General features: G+C 40.4%; 1 protein-coding gene across 1 annotated transcript in view; it reads left to right on the top strand.

Moving 5' to 3' along the window:
* slc7a11 (solute carrier family 7 member 11) overlaps positions 1-15,742 on the top strand; it is a 37,916-nt gene extending 22,174 nt beyond the window's left edge. The window contains exons 7-13 of the mRNA XM_055224992.1: positions 741-785; positions 5,586-5,709; positions 11,083-11,186; positions 11,320-11,416; positions 12,803-12,952; positions 13,906-14,083; positions 15,258-15,742. Coding sequence (XP_055080967.1) covers positions 741-785; positions 5,586-5,709; positions 11,083-11,186; positions 11,320-11,416; positions 12,803-12,952; positions 13,906-14,083; positions 15,258-15,310 — 751 coding nt within the window. The 3' untranslated portion in view covers positions 15,311-15,742. The remainder of the gene's footprint in view (positions 1-740; positions 786-5,585; positions 5,710-11,082; positions 11,187-11,319; positions 11,417-12,802; positions 12,953-13,905; positions 14,084-15,257) is intronic.
* Positions 15,743-17,335: the final 1,593 nt, after the last annotated feature.

The raw sequence follows: 17,335 nt of genomic DNA, 5'->3' as shown, positions 1-17,335 counted from the left end.
TCTTCTGCACACCACCCTCACTTTGACCCTGTTCTCTGCACACCACCCTCACTTTGACCCTGTTCTCTGCACACCGCCCTCACTCTGACCCTTTTCTCTGCACACCGCCCTCACCCTGACCCTGTTCTCTGCACACCGCCCTCACTCTGACCCTGTTCTCTGCACACTGCCCTCGCTCTGACCCTGTTCTTCTCTGCACACCGCCCTCGCTCTGACCCTGTTCTCTGCACACCGCCCTCACTCTGACCCTGTTCTCCTCTGCTCACCGCCCTCGCTCTGACCCTGTTCTCCTCTGCACACCGCCCTCGCTCTGACCCTGTTCTCCTCTGCACACCGCCCTCGCTCTGACCCTGTTCTCCTCTGCACACCGCCCTCGCTCTGACACTGTTCTCCTCTGCACACCGCCCTCGCTCTGACCCTGTTCTCCTCAGCACACCGCACTCGCTCTGACCCTGTTCTCCTCTGCACACCGCCCTCACTCTCATCCCATTCTCCTCTGCACACCGCCCTCGCTCTGACCCTGTTCTCCTCAGCACACCGCACTCGCTCTGACCCTGTTCTCCTCTGCACACCGCCCTCACTCTCATCCCATTCTCCTCTGCACACCGCCCTCGCTCTGACCCTGTTCTCCTCAGCACACCGCCCTCGCTCTGACCCTGTTCTCCTCAGCACACCGCCCTCACTCTGACCCCCTTCTCCTCTGCACACCGCCCTCACTCTGACCCTATTCTCTGTTGTAGGTTCTACTTGAACTTTGTCACAGAGGAGATTGAGAACCCAGAGCGGTGAGTCCTTATGAAAGCTTATTTTCAGTTAGTTCACTGCAGGACTGACTATAGGGCTGCAACTAACAGCAGACTATTTTAATTGTCAAGTCTTTTTTTTTTAAAATTATTATTATTTTTTATTTGTCAGGTAGTTAAACTATTATTTTGACTATGCCTTGGGGACTTTTTCAACCAGTTTACTATAAAATGTGCCAAATGGAGACTTCTTGATAGAGAATGTTTGCAGAATTGTGCATAAACTAAAAAATGTATGCATATGATAAGTTTTAATAATTTCACTAAAACAGCCTGCCAAATGGAGGCTTCTTGATAGAGAATGTTTGCAGAATTGTGCATAAACTAAAACATATGCATATGATAGGTTTTAATAACTTCACAAAAACAGAGTTAACATCATTACATGTAAGAATTAACAAAAAATCTTGCCAAGTTTTGTCTAGTTAAGAACCACAATGCTAATTAAAACTGCAACCAGTGATAAAGGGCCCTTGCAATCCTTGCAAACGCGAAGGGCACACTTCTGTGGGAGGGCTGCAAACCCTGGCTTGATGTGATTCAATATTCCGGTGTGACATTGTAGATAAATGTTTCTGGTGGATGTTAACATTGCAGGGGGCGCTGCAGAGGCATTTACAATAATATACATCACATCTGATTATGTCCAGGTGATTAAAATACACAAACGATGCATTGGGTATGTCCAGATTTGACAACGTTTGAAAAATGGCCGCTTCGTTATGATCACACCTTGAGACTTATTCAAAGCCAAATTTTGTCAAATTTTGGATAGCAGTGAATTAGAAATCACATCAGTGAGGTGTGCTCTCTATAGACTTTTTCTCAGGATCACATGAGGAATGTGTGGACCAAATTCTATTGGATTAAAACAAATACAATGTTTTCATGACTTTCTTTTCAAATTTGGGGTGTGGTTATGCAAATGTGGATGCTGATGGTGTGTGTCACCTTTTTGTTCAGCATCACATAAAAGATGTGTGTACTCAATTTAATTTGTCTGACAAACTACATTTTTACTTTGTAGCTTGGAAGTTTATTTAATATTTAACATTATGTCTAGGTCATCAAAATGCACAAATGCTACACTGAGTTTGTCTGAATCCAACCCAACAACTTTTGACCCCAGATATGTCCTGATGATGCTGCCTCAGTTTGGAGTTCATTGGATAAAACCCTATTTTTTTTTTTTTTTTTTTTAAGTGTTTATTAAACATTCAATTAGAAATACAATTTCAAAAACATTACAATATTTTTAACACCCAAACCCCAGAACAAACTAACCTTGTTGCACCATAAAAATGTTACAAATATATATAACAAAAAATATTTACAAATAACATACGTATAACACTACCCACTGAAGTAGTAGTACTTCTACTCCTGTGAGATTAGTGAGGGAAAACCTATCGGTACAGCCTCTTATAGAAAATATGATTTTCTCTAATGTTAGATGGTGTATAAGGTCAAAAATCCACAATCTAAAGGTTGGGGTTGTTTATCTTTCCACTTAAGCAGTATTAATCTTCAAGCCAAGAGTGTGGTATAAGCAATTACCGGTATATTTTTATAATTTTTATGACGGTGAATACCAGATACCAGATATTATGATTGTGGCTTCAGGTTCAATGCTAGACCCTAATGCTTCGGAAAGAAATTTAAGGATGGACTGCCAGAAGTTTCTCAGCTTTAAACAAAACCAAAACATATGTGACAGTGTCCCTGGTTCAGTTTCACAATGATCACAATTACCATCAAGTTCCAGTTTGATCTTAGCTATCTTTACTTTGGACCAAGGTAAAGGTTAAATTGTGTAACTCTTTGTCTTACGATTGAAGACGCGTGAATATTATCTAAAACAGATTGCCAAACATCTTCAGAGAATTTTGTATCCAGCTCCTCATCCCATTTCATTTTAGCATGAGTCAGAGGCTCGCTATTATATGAGTTGAGTACAGCATAGACTTTACCAATGATTCCTTTAGAGCACATGTGTCAAACTCAAGGCCCGGGGGCCAAATGCGGCGTCATTTTATGTGGCCTGCGACAAGGTAATTTAAAATGTATAACTGTCTTAAAATATCAGTTTATCAATAGATACATAGTTACACAGTTATATTTTTTTACATCTATACAAATTTGAGGGCAACAATTTTGCTGATGTGGCCCTCGGTGAAATTGAGTTTGACACCTCTGCTTTAGAGCGTGGGTTCAAGTGCAAAATGTTTTCAAGAAGAGAGTCCGGTGGCCTTGAGGGGAAATGGTTAAATGAGGAAGACATAAAGCTGCAAATCTGAAGATGCCTGAAGAAATGAGTCAGTGATATAGTACTTTGTTTTCAAACTTTCAAATGAGGCAAAAAAGACCTTTAAGGTTCTTCAGTGTCCCTAGACCAATTGCAGCCCAAAGTGTCATCAATAAGAGAGGGAGTAAACATGTGGGGTTTTTTTTTTTTAAGTTGGGGCATATATTGACATATTTTTAAGACCAAAATTTCTCCTAAATTGTGCCCAGATTTTAAATGAATGTTTAACCACTGCGTTTAAGGAAAATGTAACAAGTGATTGAGATAAAGGTAACTCTGAACAGAGCAGTGAATGTAAAGAGGAAGTCTTTCATGACATTCTCAAGGTTCAACCATTTAGAATCCCTTTTGCATACAGACTCTGGCCAATGCAACATTGTATGAATATTGGCATATAAATATTGTAAAATATTTTTGCGGATGCGTGCATTTTTCCCATTTCATATAAAAAACCCTAGGACAAGTTTGTTAATGAGAGCTAGATTTTGCATATGAGCATAATTTAATAAAAAGGTTGTGTGCACAAAATTTCTTGTGTTTCTACATCAAACTAAATTTGAAAAGGTTCTTGGCAATGTTATGTAAATTAAATTTGAATCCATCTCTAATTTTGAGGCAATTTTCAAGAGTTTTCGAGGATTTTTTGGTTCTAAGGAGCAATTTATTTGGTAGAAAGAAATAATAATAATTTTCTTCAATTTTTTGCACTCAAACGATGAGTTAGAATGATGGGACTTTGTCACATTGTTACTCATTATGAAAAGCCACTCTGTAAATTCTTTCACTAGTCCATGACAAATAAATGGGGTTTTATGAATTTTTAAAAATAAAATTTGAAGTGGGCACTAGAGAGTCATCTTAAAAGATATTCTCTAGTATAATTACTCCAGCACACAAAAGTGCATGTGCACCTTTGGGTCATGGATCTATTAAAAGTATTGCTAGTCTAGAGCTGTCTCGAGTTGGTTGGATTAGTGGCCACTCACTGGTACAACAACGTAAAAATTCTTCCTGCCCAGAAAGGATTTTTCTCATAGAGCGCAATGTAATCACAAACTGCTTGTGTTAGGCCGACAGGGGCCGACAGGGGCCGACAGGGGCCGTCAGGGGCCGACATGGGCCGACAGGGGCCGACAGGGGCCTATAGGGCTGACAGGTGCTGAAAGGGGCTGAAAGGGCACCTACAACTTTCACAAAGGTCGAATTTTGTGCCGATTTTTACCAATTTCCAGATCATGAAATTTTTCTCAGCCAAAAATCCATCTGTTGTCTTAAACAGTGCCCTGGAAGCATAAACATTATCATTTATTATGTATTTAATAGTTCCTAGCCTCCCTAACCCTAGTGGCCGCTCTGCTCGTTCTTGTCATGTGAGCAGAGTCTCATTATTGATGGGAAGAGCCCTAATCTGGCCCGCCGAACATGACCAAATTATACTAAAATAGGTAAGGGTAAAGCTTGTTCAAAGTTTTTCTGCTGTTTATTTAACTGAAATTTAATACATGAATTATGAATTTAATTAATGCATTTGGAAAACAATTTGTACAATGAGCCTTGCATATTCATGCGTTAGCTACATTTTACAGGCCAAATCTCTAATATAATACATACATATGTATATCCTGGTCTGGCCCCTCTGTCAAATTTTAGAACCCACTGTGGCCCTGTGTCAAAAGGTTTACCCACCCCTGACCTAGGCTAAGCTAGACCTGCGCCATTGAGCACGGCCCATTGACTTCAATGGGAGGCCATGTTAAACCCCGGGGTTTGCTTTGGGTCATTCAAATCTGACAATGTCTGTAAAACATAAAATTTAACTTTTTTTTCCCAAAATTAACATTTTGTTGAAAAATCACCATGATCACGCCAAACATTTTATTTAAAATGTACTTGATAATCTCTTATTGCAAATGGGTTTCGTGTCTCTTAGCCAAGTATGAAGGGTTTTGAATGAAAACTGCTGGATATGTGACTCTCCAGGGTTTAGGGTGGTAGTCCATGTTTTTAGTCTTTTTTATACTCTTTTTATAAGGACATTATCTGTTATAAAAAAAAAAAAATGAAAGAAAAAGAAAAGTTTATTAATCACAGGCTTATATCTAACAAACATTTCCTTTAGAATAATCAAATATAATGAAATGTGTATCTTAATGAAATGTGTATTTTAATATGTCTTCACCTGCCTAGGGACTGCAGATGAAATGTAGCTAAATCTGGTACAAATCATCTCTTTTTGAATTTGTACATGGTTCCTGACAAATAAAGAATAAAACATCAGAATCAGAATCAGAATCAGAAAAGACGAAAGAGTACAGTGTATAAATGTCTATATAATCTAAATGTCTATATAATGTGTCTATATAATCTATTGTAGTGACCAGTGTCTTTGAATGTAGTTATCTATTTCACCAAACTTTTGGACAGCTGTAATGACCTGCTCTGATTGAGATGCTGATGACTTTGGGTGTGTTCCTCAGGACCCTGCCCTTGGCCATCTCCATCTCCATGGCCGTGGTGACCTCCTGCTACATGCTGACCAACGTGGCCTACTTCAGTGTCATGTCTGTGGATGAGCTGCTGGCCTCAGACGCGGTGGCTGTGGTGAGAACAGCTGCACATGCAAAACAAAAATTGTAATTATAATAAAAAAAATTCAAATCTTGATCATTCAAAATGACTAAAGTCACTTGGGTAATCTGAATTTGAGTACTTTTAATTATCTTCTCATTCCAAACCAAATTATTTGTCAGCGGGATAGGAATTCACCAAACTAAATAAACCCATAGTCAAAACTACTCAAACTGAAATTGAACAATATAAATAGTTGTAAATCCTATTTTTGCAATATACAAACCTTGTGTCCAGATAAGACCAGCCTTTTTTTTAAATGTTCTTTTTATCACGTTCATCTCCAAATATGAAATAAACCAATTTTCCAGATCTCGTTAACTGATATCCAATCCTCATTCTGGTCTAGTCCTGGTTTAGTCCCATCTTAGTTATGCTTTTCATGTGATATACTAAGTAAGCGCGGAGGTTTGCCATCCCCTTGTTGACAAGACAACCAAAATGCATCCATCATGTAAACTCTCACGCACAATTTCACAAGACTACAACGAGTGAACGAGCATCATTAAGACAATGATAGGGAAACTTTGGGGAAGGACTAGACTGTTTGCGTCTCATAACAGCGGACTGATCTGAACTTTGAGTGGGAGCTGGACACATCCTCTGAGAAAAAAAGACAACAAAAAAAACAAAACAAGAGTTATCCACCTCTCATCATCATCCCGTCACAATCAGACAAAATGTAATGAATTACCACTAAAGCACTAAACTCCAATGCGCATCCATGGTATGCCAATGTCGCTGTTTTGGTCCGAACTCCATGTATTTGTCTTCATGTCGTGTGTTTTGTTAATAAGCATTAAACATTTTGAGAGAACCTTTGAAGTGACAATGTCCCATATAACTCTATGGCTGCAGGCTGATTAAATGAAATATTAATACATCTTTCGGTGCAGATTTGACAGTTTGGTCTCTTACAAGATTTCATTTGGTGACAACTAAACTGACCTGATAGGTTCACAACCTACATTACAGTTCAAAAGAGAAGAGAAGACAAGAGAGATTATTTTGTCTCAATATTGAGGAGAAAGAGCGGTGTAAAAACATATGACGAAATTCACAGAGAAATATATTCTGTTTTTGCATTTCCAGAAGGTCACTCTTTCCCTTCGCACAAACATCCCATGATGTTTCTGTTTTAGGTTTCACAGTGACCTTCTTCCCGTGGGATCCTGCACTTTCAAAAGACATTTTCTGCAAGACTCAAGAACAAACATTAGTGCAGATTACATAGTTTACATAGTTGAATATAATGACTAAATAAAGAGTGAACATTACATTACAGTACCTTTAAAATGAACAGTGAGATAACATAATATAATAATATAACTTGAATATATATTTTGAATCCATCAGACCCAAAAAATAAATGCTTGTAGTGTCTCCTCTTAAATGCAGCTTCAAGAGGTACCATGGTCAAGTACACAGGGCAGATAGTCATTTTAAACATATAATCTCATGCTTAAATTTTGTGGGAATTTTAATTAAGCCATTGAGGATCTTTCGCTCCCTGTGATGGGACACAATTCCCCTCCACAGTGTAGAGTCAGCTTTAGACTGATAAACACATTTGCATTTGTGCTTGTCATGTATCTATTTGTAACCGAGGTGTCAATATTCCAATGTGTATTACGCAATTAGCGTAGCCTAAATACTCTATATGTTTCAAAGGCTGCGGTTCCCTATAAAGTGCATGTGAAAGTGGGTTTAGAGCAGAGGTTGTCAAACTGTGGCTGAGGATCAAAAAAAAAGTTTTGTTGGGATTTTAAGATGGGTAAATATATTTTTTAATATACTTAAAAGACATGGAGATCTTAAAACAAAATGAAAATCTAATAGCACTGACAAACTTGAACCTATGAACCTACCTTGAAATATTAGTAGGTCTGTCTAATACCCAAAGATTTTTGGCAATATATGGTAAGACGCAGGTCAATTTCAACTATAAAAATCTAATTCAAAACTATGGGAAAATATATATTTTTTTTCTACAAAATGTCCTGGGGGAGGGCCACCTGACCCCTCTTTTCTTATTTTTACATACTGAATCCCCCTTGATTAAGAAACATCCACTGGATATCGTCAAGAGACCTTTCTTGGAAAAGTATTTCCACAAGGCCACCAGGGGGCAATGTTCCTCTTTGTATAATTTCCCTCAATATCTCTGGCATGGTTTATTGTGTAAAAACATTAAGGGTGCAACTATTATACAGTTGTTGTTATACGTGATACTCACGGCTATTTTACCTTCATCATTGAGCATGCTCCCCTGTCCACAGACCTGACCTGTAACTTGGCCCAGTGGTATCACCTGCTTGTCTCCATAGAGTTAAATACCATAAGCAGGTGAGACGCTCCACAGAAATGTTACACAGGGTACCTCTAAAGGGCCCATATTAAACAATTTTCTGATCTATGTTATGTTTCCTCAAAATATACCTGGACTTGTTTTGTTTAACACATAAACACTGCATATTTAGGCTGAGTTCTTCTCTCAAACCGAAAACACTCTGTTCCACCTTGTGATGTCATGTAGTAATACAGGAAGCGCTCCACTTAATTATATATATAATTTGGATATTTACTAAACAAAGGATAAAAGGAGCTGTTAATTTGAAAACTACCTCTTCATTAGAGGCGGAACAGAGCATTTTAAACTTTGGCGATATAGACAGACTAATGAACCAGGGTTACTCAAATATGTGAATGAAACAAAACACAGATCCAGGAATATTTTTTAATGAGGTAACATAACATGGCTAAAAGCTCACAATAGTCAATTTTGTATAACCTAGGGCCTTTAAAGTCACTGTTATTTATAAGTATGTATAAGCACATTACTGATGGATTGTCATAAGATCTGCTGAATAACACTGTCAATGTGATGCCATGTCTGTAATACCTCTACCCCACACTCCTCTGGTCTGATCTCTGAGGTGTACTTTGGCATAATGGGCTGTAGCGTTCCATGCTAGTGCTAATCAGGCCAGGCCTTATTGGCAGAGTGCTGGATCGTTGCTAATGTAGTTAGCTTCATTGCACTGTATGGTGAGCGATAGCCCGCCTTAAGCACAGATGTTAGCGTATTAGCTGCTCTTAAAAGGTGCAGATGGGATTAATCACTTTGCACTCTTCCTCTTTCTCAGACAGTGGACCAAAGTTTTGCTCCAAACTCGATTTCAAACTTCACTGTAGTCTCCAGAGCTTGTTACGAGGAGACAGTCAACCACGTCAGCAGGCACAATGCATTCAGGAACTTCCGCCCGAATCTACTACTTTTTATGGCGCTATTTTTACTTGTCGGCTACTTGAGAAATAGTAAATGGTTCTATTAGATCAATGGTTCTCAGCCTTTTTGTCTCAAGTGCCCCCAAAGCATCGTCCGTCCCACACTCTGAGCACCCCCTATATTGTGTACCAGTGTTTCTTAGAGAAGGGGTATTTTATGTAATGGGGTATTATGTAACTGTTAACACATAACATATTTAGATTGCCATGTTACCTTTTATTGTTGAAAATTCTATATTCACTGAAAAACAAAATATCAACAAGCAAAAAGTTAGGGACAGGAGTGTTAATTGGATGTGTAGAGGTTGGTCCCTATACTGAAGAGCACCCAAAAGGACAATTTTGTACAGTTTCAAATACGAAGTTGGAAAAAAAATGAGGCACTTCAACTGCAAAATAATTTAAAGCCTTTATTACCACATGACGGATAAAGTTAATCACCAACACACTTTGGCCTTCCGCCTTGAATAGGGCACCCTGGAGGTGGTTCTCACAATGCAGATTTAAAATACAACTACTGCAGACTATGCTTTAGGGTCAGTTTCAAAGACTACAGCAGACCTGTGACACTGATTCTAGCTTTGGTAAAAAAAAAAATAAAAAAAGTGCTCAAGATTCAAAAACGGGCTACGAAGATAGCACTGTCCTAGCATACAATCAAGCCAAAAGTCTCGATAGAGAAGAACTATTAACTCAGAGACCAAAGAAAAATCCTGATCAAGTGTATTTTGTAACTGAATGCGGCACTGAAGCAAACCCAATGAAACAAATAATCAAACAGAAGTGGAGTGTATTAAGAAGTGACAACACCCTAAGAGATGCTCTCAGAGTGAACTGCTATCTCCATCCATTGAAACAAGACATGGCTGGACACTAAGGCTGGCTACTATAGGTGTGGTACTTATTGCGAACAATGCGCAATGGTTTATAGACTAGGAATGTAAAAATTATATTGGTTACCTCTGTCTCTTATTACGTTTTCACAAGGTATATTTTGTTAAAGTTATGAAGTAGCTACAATTGGGGGAAGAAAAAGTCACCTTGAACATTATATTTGCCTATTGATATTCAATCTAAACAGAAATAAATGGCTGTGACAACGACACCTTGACTTTTCTTCTATTGAATAATAAATAATTAAAAATGTACGTAACATATGTATCGTACATATTGTATGCGCAAAGACAGTGGTGGAGTGCGGTCCGTGGTGTAGGCCTGTCCCATTTTGGCAAGATGATGGCTACACCGAGGACTACCCATTCTTGGCCAGGTGCTTCGAATGATACTTAGGCAAGTACTTCGAAGGATAACTTTGAATTGTGCATTTGACTAATTGGAACACGGCCTCTGTATAGGGTTGGCCTGTACAGTGCACCGTCCTTATTTTACATTGGCCGTCTCACCATGGTCGTTTTCCTTCGTTACTTTGTTTTTGTTTTTTTTTTTTTGTTTTTTTTTTGGTCTCGAGGTCTGGTAAGGTTTTTTTTTTCACCTGCTTTTCAGTTGGATAAGACACCGAAGCCATAAAATAAAAACCTGCTTTGAACCCTTACCTCTGTTTTCCTGTGTCCTTTCGTAAATATGTTTGATCCCTTTGGGTCGTAACACTACCTTGTGTTAAAAGACTAAATTAATGAACTGCTTATCAAGTGCCATGCCCATTTTACAAACAATAGCTGTGGTTTGTTTTAGATTTAAAATGAGAAAATTGTAAAGAAATCAAAATGTTGAATTGAACCAAACTTGCCAAATACCATCTAAAAACCTAAAAGTCTTTATTATTTGTCTCACAAATGGAACATTGTCAGTGTACTTATGTGCTCTATTTATTGAATATTTTTTATTTACCTTTTATTACAAGTGTATTATGCCCTTTTTTGGTGGGCATCATGTGACCTGCTTGTTTTCAGAGAGATATCAGTGTTTTTCTTAGAATATAATCGGGGTCTCTTCTCCACAGATCTGACATGTAACTTGGAGATGAGTAGAGGGAACTAAAGAAAAATCAATCATCTCTTCTGTCTGTCCCTCCGTCTCATCCTTCCTTTTCTGTTCCAGACATTTGCTGATCGGGTGTACGGGGGCTTCTCTGTGGCCGTGCCTGTTTTTGTGGCTCTGTCCTGCTTCGGCTCTATGAACGGCTCCCTCTTTGCGTTGGCCAGGTACTGCAACCTCTCATCCCTTCCTGCTCCCCTCTCCTCACCCACCCATCTCTTTCCTCACCACCATCCTCCCCTCTCCTCACCACCCACCTTATTCATCCATTGTTCTCCTTCACATTTACCTTCTGTCCAGGATGTTCTACGTGGCATCTCGGGAGCAGCAGTTGCCCGCAGTTCTGTCCATGATCCATATACGCAGACATACGCCTCTACCCGCTGTATTTGTACTGGTCAGTGTCTCCAACATCACACATACATGACAGGCCTCGATGTAGAGGTAGGAGAGATGTATCAAAAAATTTATAGTACCTCAATGAAATTGATGTTTTGCTGATATGCAAAGTAAATTGATATTTCTGCATCATTTGGTTTATTTTATGGTCATGTTTTGTGCCATACTTGAACCTCTGTGAAGTAGTGTTGGCACAATACTTAAATTTCTAAATTAAGTTTGATACTTTGTTCTTTATTGTCATTGTTGTATCAAGCTTTTACCAATCTTCAGACAGGAGACATTCTAAAACTGTTTAGAAAAGGGCAAATTTTGGTTTGTCATTCTTTGTGATAGTTGCTGTGATACTTGAGTATGTAGTTTCATTACTAGTTTTAGGATTGATTAGAACCTGATTTTTGTTACATTCCATGTGCTTTGTTAAAATATTGCCTGAATATTGTTATCAAGATGTAGTATTCAGGAGGAGCAGGTACCAGAATAAACTGGAGAGAGGCTGGACATAAATTTAACAAATTTATTTAACAAGGTGGCATCCCTAAAACACTTAAGGCAAGCAATCGGCCATTCAGTAAAGGCAGGTAAAGTGTCCAGTGCTATTCCACATCAGAGTACACACTAATCAATATCATCCAATGTAAAACACAGCAAATCCAATTAAAACATTAGAATAGTTTGGCACTTCACTATACTACGCTGTATTGCACCATTGCCCGAATTTTATTAAACTATATAAAGTGCCGAGGTGCAAGAATTATAAATTATAGACCCATATACACTTAGTAAAATAAAACAATAGTGGGATAAAACAGTGACAAGTCTAAGAACTGATCATATTCCTATAAAACACACACACACATTTCATTAGGTTCATACCAGCTAGATGCCATCAAATAGATCAATAATACCTTTGCCAAATTTGAGTTCAAATGCTTGTACTTGTCTTCCTTTAACTTATAACCCATGACTAAATTCAAAACAATAAATTAATATTTTACATAAACACAGTAGTAGTAATCATGTTAGCAGCAGAAGTGCACACAAACTCACATCAAACGCTTGGTGCTACTTCTCTCTGCATGGTGGATGGCTAGAGGTAGTCTGAGAGCAGGAGACGCTCGTGTTTTCGACCAAAGCGAGTAGTGAAAGGGGGCGTATGAGCCCTCCCTACGAACGGTCACGCCTACTCCTGCTACAATTCCACCCATTACAAAGATAAAGCAAAAAACGAACAAAAAATAAGAGATATACATGTTTGTCAATGCTGCCATCCCTTATGTTCATGATTTGACATATCGGGTTCTTCTGATGCTTGTTAATACCATCCATTGGAGATGACATAAGAATCTAGACTTTTTCTATAGAAATATGTTTGTGTGTGCAGTATCCCATGACAGTGCTGCAGATCTTCGTTGGAGACATTTACGGCCTCCTGAACTTCATGAGCTTCATGCGCTGGCTCTTTATCGCTGTGGTGGTCCTGGGTCTGCTGTACCTGCGCTACACCCACCCCGATCTGCCTCGCCCCTTTAAGGTGAGCCATGTCCCACCCCCAGCCCAACCTGCCATGCCCCAAGCACCTGCCCAGCCCCAAGGCCACTTTTCAATATGTACTTTTGTATACTGAACCATCCCCCTTTGTTAAAAATCGAATCGCCCACTAGCTTTTCCTGATGTATGTGAGGTAGCAGATCAAACATGTTTTTACTGACAGAATTGGTTGATCTCTTTAGTAAAAGGACCATTGACAATTAGAGATGACTGAACCTAGATTTCAATTAGAATTTGATTGCACAGCCGTAGATGTGAATCAACAGCAGAGAAATGGCCTAGATCAAGGGTGTCAAACAAATTCACAGAGGGCCAAAATTAAAAACTGGGACTAAGTTGCAGGCCAAACTAAATGTTTACTGAAAAATTTGAACATCTGCATGTTTTTCAGAAGGGGTAAATTTGAGTAAGGCGCCAGGTTGCAGATGCTAATGAGTGTCAACAGTTGTAGTGGGTGCTGGCGCCTATGTATTTGCAAAGCATTCTGAGATTTGTAGTATTAGTGGTGCATGCGCTATATTGGTGCAGTGATGGTTGGCCAGCTCTAATACATATTTGATATGATCTCGCAGGCCAAATATAATTATATCGCCAAATTTGGCCCGTGGGCCTGTCTGACATGTCTGGCCAAGATAGTGATGAGGTGTGGACCAAGTACGGACCCCTAGACTAAGCAGGTGACAGTGTGGGGTCAGGTTAGTGCTGAAATGAATGGAGGATGACTGTGATCACAACACTGCTCTGTATCAAATATATATGTTGGACAAGTTGGGAAAAGTTGAGAAAGTTGAGAAAAAAATTGTGATTAAGCTCCCTATTAGTATTAGATCTTAGACTAAAATATTACAGTGAAAACATGGCTACTGGAACTGGAGGTTGGGTACTATAGTGATGATTTCTCTAGTTTTACCATACATCTTTCTTTGTGTCCCCTAGGTGCCCCTGTTCATCCCTGTCATCTTCTGCCTGACCTGCTTCTTCATGGTGTTTCTATCGCTATTCTCGGACCCTGTCAACACGGGGATCGGGTTTGCCATCTCGCTCACTGGCCTCCCAGTGTACTACATCTTCATTCAGTACAGCTACCAGCCTAAATGGCTCCTGAAGGCACTCAGTAAGTGGCCATATGGTCTGACATTCAAGGGCCCCAGTGGCGTCCCATAATAAAACGTAAAACCAGGTAAGTTTGGGTAGTCTCTAGTTGGCCTCTACCTGTTTCTAAGCCTTACCCCTGCCAACTGTCCCACAGAGCCTCATACTATGGGTTAGGGGTGGACAATATGCAAAATAATATTGTGATTTCCCCATCATATTGTGATTAGAGCCCATCACTATTTAGTTATTAAAATAAACTTGATTTGCTATTTCTTTTCACAGTAAGATTTTTATCACTATAGTCCATAAAGGACTTTCAGGATTTTTAGTACCTGTCCCAAATTACTCATTGTAAACACAATCCGGGGGTTTGAAAATGACGAATGCCCATATGTTATATAACCCCACCCTGGGCAAACGACAGCACTGACAACAAAGCGTGTTTTCTCTGCAATGCAAAAAAAGGCTCCTGCATATTTTACATTTAGAACAGAGAGTAAGTGACTCCACTCCACAGTCAGCACTGTGTGTGTGTACGTGTATGTGTGTACGTGTGTGTGTGTACATGCGTGTGGCGACACTCGTGTGTGTGTGTGGCGATTTACAAACTTGAAAACTACCACTATGAGACTTTATGGAACAGAGCATTTTGAGCTTTGGAGATGTAGACAGACTAATAAACCAGGATTACTCATATGTGTGTGAATGAAACAAAGCACAACTCTTGGTATGTTTTTGATGAGGTAACAACATTATAACAGGGTAAAGCTAACAAGAGTCAATTGTGTGTAATATAGGACCTTTAAGTCTTGCCTTGGGCACCATGATTTTGAGCTGGCCATCAGAGCGTGTCTTGCGTCCTGTGCGATTTGTGTGATTTTTGTGTGTTCTGCCTGATTTGTGCGACTTGTGTGTCTTATGTGACTTGTGTGTTTTGTGTGACTTGTGTGACTTGTGTGTCTGCATGTCTTGCGTGTCTTGCGTGATTTGTGATTTATGCCTTGTCTGATCCGTGTGTCTTGTCTGATTTGTGCGTCTTGTGTGATTGGGATGTCTTGTCTGGTTGGTGCGCCTTGTCTGACTAATGTCCCTTGTGTGTTTTGTACGCCTTGTGTGATTTGTGTCTCTTGTGTGTCTTGTCTGACTAGGGTGCCCTGTGTGATTTGTTTGCCTTGTGTGATCTGTGTGTGCAGACGCAGTGAGCCGAGCCCTGCAGATCGTACTGGAGGTGGTCCCCGCTGACTGAGCTGCAATCGTCCTCCTTCAGCTCCATTCAAATGAAGTCTGTTCTAAATACATTCATGTCAATGCATCTGACTCACACATCTTTACTGTGCACTGTACATTATGCAACTTAAAGGAGGGTATGTTGAATCTTCATTTCAAATTTCATAAGCGTGTCCACAGATACGAGGTAAACAAATCTAATATAGCTTTTACATTTTTAGCCCAGTAAGAGCGAAGGTACATTCCCTCCCTTTGATTTGGTGTCTTGACTTCTCATTAGGTAAAGCTCCGTATTCGTGTGAGCAGATACACTTATGTCAAAAGCGCACCACAATGTTTCCCAATCAGAGTTACAGGGACCTTCTGGGGGTACTTGAAATTCTTGTATTTGTGCAGTATTTGATTATAAAATATAGTTTTTGTAGTAAACTGTTAATAAATTTGTATATCAATAAACATGTTTTTGTCAGTTGATTTTGGAGACAGAGGAGAGAAAGAAAAGAGGAAAAGTGAGGAGGAGAGGAAGAAAAGAGGATGCAGAAGGAGATGGAGAGAGGGACAAGACAGAGAGGGGGAGAGGCAGAAGAGAGCGGAGATAGAGGAGAGACAAAGAACAAAGATGACAGACAGAAAGAGGGAAACAAAAGACAAAAGGAGAGGTAAAAAGAAGTGACAGAAGGAAAAGAGGACCGTGGTAACAAAGTGAGGGGCAGAAAAGACAGGGAGATGGAGAAAGGGGGGAGGTATATGGAGGGAGAGAGGAGACAGTGAGAGGGAGAAGTGGGATAAAGAGGCACAAGAGACTATGGGGTGCAGAGAGAGAAGGAAGAGAATGAGAGAAGGAAAAGAGGCAAATGAGACAGAGAGGAGATAGAAGGAAAAGGGGGAAACTGGAATGAGAGAAGGGAAAAGCGGAAAAGAAAGGGAGGTAACGCAGGGAAAGAGGCAGTATGGAAGTGTGTGATAAAAGGTCTCTATTACCAGAGTGTGAGCTGAGGAAATGTCTGCTGCCAGCTTCAGATAAGACTCAGAGAGCTACAGCTGTTTTCACAAGAGAGGGGGAGAAAAGAGAGGAGAGGAAGGTGATGGAGAGGGAAAGAGGGAGGGGGAAGAAGGGAGAGAGAGGAGACACTCCAAATCCTGCACAAGAGAGGAGGAGTGAAGAGAGGTAAGGAAGGAAAGAGATGGAGGGGGGAAAAGGGAGAGAGAAGAGACACACCAAATCCTGCACAAGAGTGAAGAGTGGAAAAGAGAAGAGAGGGTGAGAAGGAGGGAGCAAGGGTAGAGAGGGAAAGATGTAGGGGAGAGGAGGAAGAGAGGGGAGAAAGAGGTGAAAATCCTGTGCAAGAGAGAAGGGGGTAGAGGGAGTGGGGAGGGGGAGAATGAGGGAATAAAGGGGAGATGAGGAAGGGGAAAGGGGGGAGTGAGAGAGGGAGAGGAGCTGCTCAGAACTGTAGCTGAAAATACTGCACAAGAGAGGAGGAGAGGGGGAGAGAGAATGATGAGAGAGAGGGTTAGGAAAGAGCGAGGAAAGGGAGAGAGGGGTATAGCATGGGAGGTGATGGTGTAGGTGGATGGAGGTGGGGTGTAGGGAAGAGGAGGGAGGAGAGATAAAGCAAATGGGGGAAAGTGTGCTAAAGCTGTAAATCCTGCAAAAGATAAGGGGAGAGAGAGGCGGGAAGGAAGAATGAGGGGATTGGGAGGGAAGAGAGAGAGCGTGGAAGGAGATGGAGGGGGAGATAAGGAGTGGAGGGAGAGGGGTGGTGATAGAGAGATACAGATAATAAAGAGAGAGAGGATACTCAGAACAACTTCTGCAAACACAAATCCTGCACAAGGGAGAGGAGGAGAGAGGCGAAGGGACAAAGGGGAAGAGAGAAGAGCTACAACTAGACAAATTTGGGACAAGCAATGGTCCGGAGCAAGCAGGGAGAGGAGAGGACAGAGGGAGAGAGAGGGAGGGGAGGAGGAAGAGGAGAGCGGAGGAGAGAGGTTAGAGACGTGCAGAGCTCCACAGCTGCACATACAAAGAGAAAAATATGAG

Source organism: Periophthalmus magnuspinnatus, chromosome 10 (genome assembly GCF_009829125.3).
Source record: "Periophthalmus magnuspinnatus isolate fPerMag1 chromosome 10, fPerMag1.2.pri, whole genome shotgun sequence".
Taxonomy (NCBI): Eukaryota; Metazoa; Chordata; class Actinopteri; order Gobiiformes; family Gobiidae; genus Periophthalmus; species Periophthalmus magnuspinnatus.
This window is presented reverse-complemented; position numbering and strand designations above follow the sequence as displayed.